The sequence below is a fragment of the Octodon degus genome, unplaced genomic scaffold (genome assembly GCF_000260255.1).
Source record: "Octodon degus isolate 3935 unplaced genomic scaffold, OctDeg1.0 scaffold00042, whole genome shotgun sequence".
Taxonomy (NCBI): domain Eukaryota; kingdom Metazoa; phylum Chordata; class Mammalia; order Rodentia; family Octodontidae; genus Octodon; species Octodon degus.
The window spans coordinates 2329093-2339540 of NW_004524618.1; the positions used below are offsets into that span (position 1 = coordinate 2329093).

General features: G+C 59.6%; 1 protein-coding gene across 1 annotated transcript; it reads left to right on the forward strand.

Moving 5' to 3' along the window:
- The first annotated feature begins 6 nt into the window (after positions 1-6).
- Trim8 (tripartite motif containing 8) lies at positions 7-10234 on the forward strand. Its single transcript, XM_004631487.2, has 6 exons — positions 7-594; positions 7196-7291; positions 7412-7645; positions 8318-8349; positions 8476-8591; positions 8912-10234. Exons 1-6 carry the CDS (start codon positions 25-27, stop codon positions 9517-9519), a joined length of 1656 nt encoding a protein of 551 aa, XP_004631544.1. The 5' UTR covers positions 7-24; the 3' UTR covers positions 9520-10234.
- The last annotated feature ends 214 nt before the right edge of the window (positions 10235-10448 follow it).

The following is a 10448-nucleotide window of genomic DNA, read 5'->3' on the forward strand; positions in this document are numbered from 1 at the left end:
GCACGGCCCCTGGCCGCGTTCGCCATGGCGGAGAACTGGAAGAACTGCTTCGAGGAGGAGCTCATCTGCCCCATCTGCTTGCACGTCTTCGTGGAGCCCGTGCAGCTGCCCTGCAAGCACAACTTCTGCCGGGGCTGCATCGGCGAGGCGTGGGCCAAGGACAGCGGCCTCGTGCGCTGCCCGGAGTGCAACCAGGCCTACAACCAGAAGCCCGGGCTGGAGAAGAACCTGAAGCTCACCAACATCGTGGAGAAGTTCAACGCGCTGCACGTGGAGAAGCCCCCGGCGGCGCTGCACTGCGTATTCTGCCGCCGCGGGCCCCCGCTGCCCGCGCAGAAGGTCTGCCTGCGCTGCGAGGCGCCCTGCTGCCAGTCCCACGTGCAGACGCACCTGCAGCAGCCCTCTACCGCCCGCGGGCACCTCCTGGTGGAGGCGGACGACGTGCGGGCCTGGAGCTGCCCGCAGCACAACGCCTACCGCCTCTACCACTGCGAGGCCGAGCAGGTGGCCGTGTGCCAGTACTGCTGCTACTACAGCGGCGCGCATCAGGGACACTCGGTCTGCGACGTGGAGATCCGCAGGAACGAGATCCGGGCAAGTACCCCGCACATGCACCGCGTGCGCACACGCTCCCGCCTGACCCCGACCCCGACCCTGACCCTGGGAACACCCATCCCGACTGGCTGACCCTCGGGACTTCAGGCTGGAGGCCCCCTAAACTCTTCTCTGGAAGTTTAGGGTAAGGTCCTGGGAAGAATCGGCCCGGATCGCTTCTGGGCCTGTACCAGCACCTGACCCCCTGGGGTCCCTCTTGGGAATCCGCTGGTGGGCGCGGGCTGGGAACACCCTCAGAGGTGGCTTGGGGGTCGCTTTTCTGACTCGCTCAGCTCCCTTCCCTAGCGTCGTTTCCGTGAGCCCCGAGGAAAGTCGCCGAGGCACTGACCCCGGTGCTGCTCCTCCCGCTGCTGTTTATGTAATGAGTGGCCTGGTGCGGCTCCTGCGGCCGACCCGAGCCGTGGTACTGGCATACCAATGAGGAAGTAAACAAAAGCAGCCATGTTCGCTTTAAGCTCCACAAGAAACACTTGGTGCAAGGGCTGCTTGTGGAAGAGTCCTGCTTCTGCTGTCTTAGGGCCGGCGTCTCCCGTCTGTGGGTCAGACCCGGCAGCCCGCTCCGTGTTCCTAGCGAACAAACCTTAAAAGTACTCGTTCTCCTCGCCCGGGGTCCGCACTCCCAGGGGCAGCGCGCAGCCCTCCCACCTTTTGGGAGGGAGGAGGAAGGGGGGAAGGAGCCTGTGGGTTTAAGGTGGAGCTGCCTTGCAGTCCGGTTCCAGGCAGCTGGCTCCCCTGGGCGGCTGGCTGAGTGACGCTGGAACCGCACCCCCTCCCTTTGTATACACCCTGCAGCGCAGCCAATGTCAAAACCGCCTCCCCTGTCTGGCCCCTGGGCCTGGCTTGGAGCTGGGTGAGGCTACACTTCCGCCGCTCTTTTTTTCTTCTCTGTTTTTTTGGTTTGGTTTTTTTTGAGTTAGAGACTTGCTGTGTAATTCGTGCTGGCCTTGAGCTCACTGTGTAGCCTAAGCTGGCCTTGATCTTGCCGCAATCCTCCTGTCTCAGCCTTCTGACCCTCCCCTTTTGGTTTTTGGTGGAGGGCTCTTCTTCCGCCCCTCCCCAGTCCCTGGCCTGGGGTTGAGTCACACCAGAAGGAAGGGGTTGGCATGAGTCCAAGTGAGTGAGCCATTTCTGAAGCGCCAATGCAGAGCCGGGTGTGACTTGGGGCCCAGGTTGGGTGAGGAGGGACTGAGAATGTTTATGGGTGGGGGACAGTGGAGGCCAGTGCAAGGCTGAGTACGAGGAAACTGAGCAGGGCACCATGGAGATAGGGGCTGTTTCCCGGGGGGCCGGCCAAGAGTGAGTCACTGTTCAGCAATTAGACATCGGTGACCCACCAGAAGGCCAGAGGGCCACCACTGGCTGTGGGCAGGGTTAGCAAATCAAATTTGCTGTATAATTAGTTTGCAGTCCAGTGGGCCGGCTCTGGGGTTTTGTGCCAGCAGAGGCCTGCGGTTTCTCAACAAAAGTATGGGGGCTGGAGAGAGGACCCCTCCCTTAGCAGGAAGCGGCTGCTGTGCAGGGGGTTGTCCAGTTAGTTCTCTGGCCTGGGACTGGCAGTGGGAAGTGAGAGGGGAGGGCAGTGACTGCTGGAGATGTCTGTAGTGACCGGAAGAAAAGGGACCTGTATGGCTTGGCAGGAGGAGGGAGGCCGCAGGTGTGTTCCAGTTACCTTCAAGGGGACCTGTCTCCTGTCTGGAGCACTGGGGCTTGGGGTGGCTCTTGTTTGCTGTCTCCTCTGCAGGTCTGAATGGAAACAGCCACCGAACTTTGTCAGCAACTTTGTGTGTGTGTGTGCGCGCGCGCGTGCGTGTGCATGTGTGCACACACACCACACGTGCCTGGTGTGAGCTGGCTCAGGAGTCGTGGTTGTATCAAGGCCAGATAAGCAGATCTGTCCGCTCAGCATCTGTGCCACCCTTCAGGCAGGCACTTGACCCTCCCTTCTCTGCAGTGCCCCAGGGCCCTGGGATTGGGAGCCGTTGGTCCTCATTGTCCCTCCAGGGAGTTTGACTACTAATGTGGAGGCCTAGAGGCTGCCGTGGCAGCCAGAGTGAGCCTGAGCCTAAGCCTGGAAAATCACAAACCCAGCCTCCTCTCTCCAGGCCCTGGCCCTATGGCCCTTGCTAGTGGGACCATCTTACGGCACCTTTGCTGCTACCCTAGATGAAGGCAGCAGGCTGCTCCAGGACACCAGTAGGGAACAGAGACCAGGCAAGGCCTGAAAGTCTAGGTCGGTTTCCCTCCCTGTCCTCCCAGGGGCTGCAGATGAGCTGGATCCATTGGCTAGAAATCCCCTTCCCAGGGTCAGAGCCTCAACCCTATGCACAGTCATTGGCCTGAAGGCAGGGGGTGGTACTGGGGGGCAGACAGGCCTCGCCTGCGCCTGCAGGTCGTGGTGTGCCTCTGTGCCCTGGGAAAATCAGCATGTCAGCCACATGGCAAGCACCCTGATTGGCTCTAAACTGCTCTCTGGGACATGCCTAGACCCTTCGTTTGTTCCCCCCATGGGGCTGAGGGGGACCTGGGGCCCATGATTGGGGCATCCAGATAGGCAGAGGTCTGGTACCCCTGGGCAAGCCCTCTTCTAGACCCAGGGTCAGAGATTCTTCTGGATAACAAGGCAAGGGCCATGCGTGTGTGCATGCATGCGCACACACACGTGTGTGTGTGTAGGAGAGGTACAAGGAGTTTGAGGACAAGGCCTGGCTTGGCCTAATCCCACAGAGGAGCCTCTGGCAGAGGCCCTGCCTCACCTCCTTGTGCGTCCTGCAGACCGGTGGGAGCCTGTCATGCTGTCCTGTTGAGGACTGCTTTCCGTAGTTCCAGGAGCTCTGTCATTGTGTATGTGTGCACGTCGCGTCTCACGTGTGACTCAGGGTCCATACCCTGCACACGCATCTTTGCAAGGGCACAGTGTGCCTGGCTAGCTCCATGGTGGCCCTGATTGTGTGTGGTGGTTGCGCACATGCTGCCCAGGTACCTGCACAGGGAAGCTGAGCGTGACTTCACTGCTGTGAACCTGACCGCTGTATGCTGTAGTGCAAGTGCTGTGCGAGAGGCCTCTCTCTTGTGGTAGGGTGTTGGGAGATGGGGCTCTCCTTAGGCTAGACCACCAAGGCCTGTACTGGTTTGTGCAGTGCTGTGGGGGCCCCTGCCCTGGGCTGAGCCAGGCTGGCGGGGTCCCTGGCCCTGAGAACCCTTCCTCCCCGGCTGGCCTGGCATTCAAGCCCAGACAAAGGGGGGCTTTCTCTCTCGCTCCTCTTTGTTCTGCTGCCCCAGAGCGCTGCTCTCTGCATGGCAAAAGCTAATTCCACTCTGCAGCTGGGAAGCCCAGGATGGGGGCTGCGCTGCAGAGTGCTATCTGTTGCCTCATCAGCCCTCTTGCACTGACTGCCCCACCGGGGTTCGCTTGGTACCCCCGAGCAGGCAGAGAGGGAAAGGGAGAGTGACATGGGTCATGAGGCCCTGGGACAGAGCATTGGGATGGCAGCCTCACCTGGGGCTGGGACCCAGCTGGAGCTGTGGAGAAGTCAGCAGTCCAGCCCCTGTACCTCTCCTCCATTCCTGCCCATCCTGGGGCTGCCCCACCTCGGCCTTGAGCCCGATCCCTCCTGACCTTGCCTCTGCAAGGTTGACTTGTGGGTTTTGTCATTATTTATTAACTTATATAGCCCAGAGTCCCCGTGCCTCATCTGTCTGCCTGGGCCAGGCGCCATGGAGAGCTGAGGTTTGCCAGGGCAGGAGTGAGTCCTTAGGCTGACCCCTGTCCAGGGTGGGAGGGCTGCTCTGGGACAAGTCTGTGTGCCAGCCCTGGCCCAGGTGGGCTGTGTCAGATGCTTTTGTCTCTGGCCCAGGAGGGGCCCCAGAAAGGCCTGAACCTGAGGGCAGGTCCCACCTGGCAGGTCCTCACCCCCATGCCCTTGAGCTGAGGCTCACCCAGGTGCTCCCTTCTGCCCGGCCCCTCAGGAGGCCTAGATCCAAGTGGGGGCCTGGGAAAGGTGGGCCCACCTCAGCTGTGGGGCTTCTCCAAGGTGGGAAATAGAATTCCCTGGGGAGGCAGGTGGGACTTGCATGAGGAGGCTGCTGGGCCGGGGAGAATGTGCAGGACCTGCTCCTGGCTCCTGGACGCCACCAACCCGATGCCTCCCTCCATGGGGTAGAGAAAGAGCAGCACCCCCCCCCAAAGCGGGCCTTAGCAAGTTTCAGGTGGCCTTTAGGGGCAGTGAGCCTGGCCAGCTCTGCTTCCTGCCCGCTCTCCAGCTTTGCAGCAGAGGGCAGCTCTGTAATCTCAAGATGGGAGAGGAGAGACCACCTCCCCACATTTGTGGGACCCTCAGAGGGTCCCAGGACACTGAGGCTAAGTAGACACCTAGGGCTCCCAAGATAGAAGGGAGGCCCAGCAGTGCGTGGAAGAGGAAAGGCACCTGACAGCCGGAGTCCTGCCCCTGCCCCTCAGAGGCTTTAGTGGGAGGTGGGGAGCCTGTGCCCCACCTTTGTTGGCCCCCACCCAGGATGCAGCTGCAGCCCTAGTTGGTACCAGTGGGTGTGTTGTCAGGAAGTGGACTGGGACAGCTGGTAAGCCCTGGGCTCCGAGGGTCCCGTGGGTCCTTGTCCTCTTGAGCATGTGAGGGTGTCGGGCAGCAAGCAGTCAGGTGTTTGAGGACAGCACAGTGTAGTGGGATGCACCTTTAATCCTAGCACTTAGGAAGCTGAGGTGGGAAGAAGCAAGTGTGAGGACCCTGTCTCAAAACAAAACAGAAGTTTGAGGAGGGTTGTTAAACAGGTTAGACAGGTGGAAGGGGAAGGCCTGGGGTTTGAAGGCATGGCAGAGCTGAGGTTGTGGGCAGGGCTCGGGCTCGGCTCCCCATTTAGAACAGAACCCCTGCCCTCTGCTGCGTGATTTGGGCTCTGGCTAGTCTTTGTTTTTTAAATCTTTCAGGGTTGTTTTTTTTTTTTTTTTTTAAATATTTATTTATTTATTTATTTTGTGTGTGTGTGGCCAGCTCAGCCCACCAGGGGGCGGGCTGGCTGGCATGTGGTGCTGGGGGATTGCACTGTGGTCCCTGTGCTTTGCGTAGCTTAGCTTGTTCTAAGTAGGTGCTTTAGACCACTGAGCCATCTCACCAGCCCCTGGCTAAAGTCTTGCTGGTGTTAATGCCTCTGTGTGTAGAATTGGTTTGAAGCAAGAGGAGGGCACTGCTGGCAGCTTGGCAGTGGGAAGCCAGCTGGCTGAGGTCCCCACAGGGAGCCATGAGCCCCTCCCCACCAAGCGGATGTTGCGAAGGGTGAGTGAGTGAGGCAGGCAGGAGGCTTGCACAGCAGCCCTGGTCTGCTCAGCGAGTAAACAGTTTGGTGAGGTTGGGTTGTGAAGGGCGGCGGGGAAATCGGTGTTGAGGCCCAGGGAGAGGTCACACCACGGTGCTGAGGCTGCGGAGATAGTTCGGTGGTGCGGCGCCAGCCAGGCAAGTGCAAGGTCCTAAGTTCTATTCCCAGTACCACAAAAGGATCCAGCATGCCGCACCCACTTAGAACTAATGAGCGGTGCAGCTTCTCACATCCATGGCATCCTGTGCCAGCCGCGCAGAGCTGCCCGGCATCAGAATCCAGGCAGGCGCAGCTGAAGAGCTAAAGTTAAGCTTAGTTTAACACTAGCTCAAACAGCGGCTTGTGCTCAGTGGTTTCCCTACCTGATGGGCCAACACAGTGAGACGGTGGACAGAAGGTGACAGCCCACCTCACGGCCAGGCAGGGCCAGGACAGGGAGGGTGGTGCAAGCTGGAAGTGGGGTGCATAGAGGGTTGCTGTAGTTGGGTGCTGAGGGGAGGGAAGTGAAGGGGAGAGGGCTCTGGAGGCAGAAAGCACCCACAGGGTGCCTGCACTGCACACCTGGGCAGCACATCTGCCTGTCTGGCTGAAGCACTCAAAAGTGTGACACTCTGGAGTGTTCTTGAGCAAGGGAGAGACCCCGCTGGAGGAGGTGTGCAGGAGCAGGCCTCGCACAGACAGGAGGGCGTTGGAGGAGAGGCGAGTGAGCGCTGAGGTGCTGAGGCAGCTCCGCGTGATGCCTTGGGCTCGGGCTGGGCTTGGCTCTCAGCGCGAACTTCCTGCCTGTGTCTTGCTGAGGGAGCTCCAGAGGACCCCGGGGGCAAGGCATAGCCTCAGGGTGGCTTTGGACTGAGTCCAAGGGCCCGTGTTGCTGGGAAGACTATTGGACCCTCTGCTCTCGGGCTTTCCCCTCTAAGATGGTCCTGGCATGGTTAAGAACAGGGCCTGCTGCCAGCTCACCTGGCCTGGGGCCGCTTATTGGCGGTGTGGCTTTGTGCACAGCCTCTCTGGGTCTTTTCTGTACATGAGGGTCACACTAGAACGTCCTGCGTTGTGTTACTGAGATGATGTGTGTCTAAGAAAAGGGTTTGGACAAGCCCGCCCTCAGAAAGCTCAGGATATAAATGTGCTGGGAGCAGGCTGGCTCCACAGCTGTTGGTAGGCCCTGAGACTGCATAGGGCCAGAAGTGGCTGACTGGGCTGAAGGACAGGCTGTGGCCGGTACCCTAACGGCCCGAACCCCTTGTCCCTGCAGAAGGTGCTCATGAAGCAGCAGGACCGGCTGGAGGAGCGGGCACAGGACATCGAGGACCAGCTCTACAAGCTTGAGTCTGACAAGCGCCTGGTGGAGGTAGTGAGGGCCTGGGCCTGGGCTGGAGGTGGCTGCGTGTTGCTTGGTGGCCTTCCCCAGGGTGAGCCTGCCTGCTCGGGTCCCCACTCACCTGCCCCTCGACCTGCCCGCCACCTGCAGGAGAAGGTGAGTCAGCTGAAGGAGGAGGTGCGGCTGCAGTACGAGAAGCTGCACCAGCTGTTGGATGAGGATCTGCGGCAGACGGTGGAGGCGCTGGACAAGGCCCAGGCCAAGTTCTGCAGCGAGAATGCGGCGCAAGCGCTGCAGCTTGGCGAGCACATGCAGGAGGCCAAGAAGCTGCTCGGCTCCTTGCAGCTGCTCTTTGATAAGACGGAGGATGTGAGCTTCATGAAGGTTAGTGCTGGGCCGCGCCGCGGGTCTTGCCCACTGTGCCCGCCTCCTCCCTGGCTCAGCCCGAGAGCCATAGGTGCTCCCTGCGCTGTAACCCCACTTGTGAAATGGGGCGCCTGATACAGGGCTGCTGTCCTGTGTGTACTATTTGAGAGAGACCTTAGAATGTCTGGGAATGGCAGAAACAAACCTGGGCAGCTCATTCAGCAGCAGAAGCTGAGCAGAACTGAGGGTGGCTGGCTGTCGCTCTGCGTCTGTGTGGAAACATGAACATCTTGCGGCAGGAGTGTTTGTCGATCCCAGTGTCCTGCTGGGGTGATAAATAAGTCTAGTGCGCTGTCTGTTGTGCTACAGAGCCAGACTGGGGTGAAAAGTAAGAAGTGATGTAGGACCATCTTTCCCTTCTAAGGTCTAAAACGTTTCAAGTTTCCAAACATGCCTGGCCCCAGCCACTTCAGATGAAAGGTGAGGGCCCCGTGGAGCCCAGCGTCTGAGCTGCTCAGATGAAATAACAGCTGTGACGTACTTGCAGTGGCATGGGGCAGGTAGTGTTCAAAAAATCGCTGTTCTGGTTCCCAAAAATGGGATCCCTCTGCTCTCCCTTGCCTGGGGAAACAGAAGGCAGGTGGCTTCTGCCTGCCCTTCCCCTCTGCTGACCCTTTTCTCTCCCTGCAGAACACCAAGTCCGTGAAGATCCTGATGGACAGGTGAGCAGGTGCCCCCCGCCTTGGCTTGCACTCACTGGGCTGGGACCGGCCAGGGCCAGGCCTCGGGTTGGGGCGGGCTCACTGGTGGCACCTCCTCACAGCAGCCGCCCCGCTCACTGCCCCCAGGACCCAGACCTGCGCGGGCAGCAGCCTGTCTCCCCCTAAGATTGGCCACCTGAACTCCAAGCTTTTTCTCAATGAGGTAGCTAAGAAGGAGAAACAGCTGCGGAAGATGCTGGAAGGTGAGGGCGGGGTCCCTGTGGAAGCAAGAGCTTGCCTTGGGTTTGGATGAAGGTCCCCAGGGTGGCCTTGCTGGACTTTGCTTCGCGTCCCAGTCTAGCCTCTTCTAGCGCTGGGACCCTGGACAGGTGCTGTTGCCTCCCTGAGCCTCCGTGTCCGAGCCTGAAGATGGGATGGTGGTCTCTACCTCCCGGGGGTGGGGGGGAGCTCTAGGCAGTGTGGCCCACCCATGTTGGGTCCTATAGGTGCGGGAAGTCCCCAGGGTGGAGGCTTGGTTGCTGGGGCAGCGAGCTTTGGTGACCTTTCCTTGCCCTCTTCGCAGGCCCCTTCAGCACCCCAGTGCCCTTCCTGCAGAGCGTTCCCCTGTACCCCTGCGGTGCCAGCAGCTCTGGGGCGGAGAAGCGCAAGCATTCGACGGCCTTCCCCGAGGCCAGTTTCCTAGAGACGTCTTCGGGCTCTGTGGGCAGCCAGTACGGGGCAGCAGGCACAGCCAGCGGTGAAGGCCCGGCCGGGCAGCCCCTGGGGCCCTGCAGCTCCACGCAGCACTTGGTGGCCCTGCCAGGTGGCGCGCAGCCGGTGCACTCCAGCCCCGTGTTCCCCCCATCGCAGTACCCCAACGGCTCTGCCGCCCAGCAGCCCATGCTCCCGCAGTATGGCGGCCGCAAGATTCTCGTCTGCTCTGTGGACAACTGTTACTGTTCTTCCGTGGCCAACCATGGCGGCCACCAGCCCTACCAACGCTCCGGCCATTTCCCCTGGACCGTGCCCTCACAGGAGTACTCCCATCCGCTGCCACCCGCACCCTCCGTGCCCCAGTCCCTCCCTGGCCTGGCTGTCAGAGACTGGCTCGACGCTTCCCAGCAGCCTGGACACCAGGATTTCTACAGGGTGTATGGGCAGCCGTCCACCAAACACTATGTGGCCAGCTAACGCCACACCATGGGCAGCGGACACTGGGGACCCTCCCCTGCCCCAGTGGCTTGGGAATGGCGTGTTGAGACCTGCCCTCCCACCCCTTCTTCACTCCACTCCCCCAGAGCTTTTCCTTCTGGATTTTGTTTGGGCCTTTGTTTTTGACTTTTTTTAAATCATGAATCTCCTGAACACGGAAGTGGCAGTGGGAGCTGACCTGGGCCAGGGCCACAGGTGGCCCTAGATTTGGGAAATGTCCAGCTGACAGTGCCACGCTCTCCTGCTGTCTCCCCTTTCCTGCCCCCCCCAGACACACCCCTGGGGCTGGAAGGAACCTCAGTTTGCCCTAAAGCCCCAGGCACCCGCCCTCTTCACCTGCCTGGAGCAAGGTCTGATGCCCACTGGCCTGCTTCTCCTGCCTGTTTTTCTTTTGGGCAGTTTGATCACTGATTGAGTAAGGGATGACCTATAGATTGTGGGAGTTTTGGTTCTGTTTTTTAAAAATTTTTTTAAAGCCAAGAATGATTTCTCTTTTTCCTCACCATCTTCCCAGACAGAAGTCAAAGGCTACTTCTCAAGCACCTTTCGGCACCTTCAGCCGCAAAGTGGAATCTACAGATGGGAGCCTCATGTCCAGGAAAGGGGAAAAGGGACTTTGCCAATGATAGCGACCACAGCAAAAGCAAATAATAATATTAATAATAATAAAGAGAAATAAATAATAAAATAAAAACAATAGCACAGTCCTCGCTGAGGTCCGTGGAGGAGGGGCTGCCCAAGTTGGGTCCCTGCCCGGAGTCGGATGCAGCCCCTTCCTGTAGCGAGCACATTGGATGGACCGCGGACTTCCTGCTCTCAAGGCGCAGGCGTTGTGTAATGTCTAGAGCACACACTGAAATCCAACCTTCTAATAAATACCATGGCGCAGTGTTCTCCCTTTCTCCTAG

Bases quoted from the DNA above. Each gene is read 5' to 3' on its own strand.
- Trim8 (XM_004631487.2), top strand. From the start codon at position 25: ATGGCGGAGAACTGGAAGAACTGCTTCGAGGAGGAGCTCATCTGCCCC. The intron at 7,646-8,317 runs GTTAGTGCTGGG...CTCTCCCTGCAG, and splicing joins AGGATGTGAGCTTCATGAAG to AACACCAAGTCCGTGAAGAT. The intron at 8,350-8,475 runs GTGAGCAGGTGC...CACTGCCCCCAG, and splicing joins GTGAAGATCCTGATGGACAG to GACCCAGACCTGCGCGGGCA.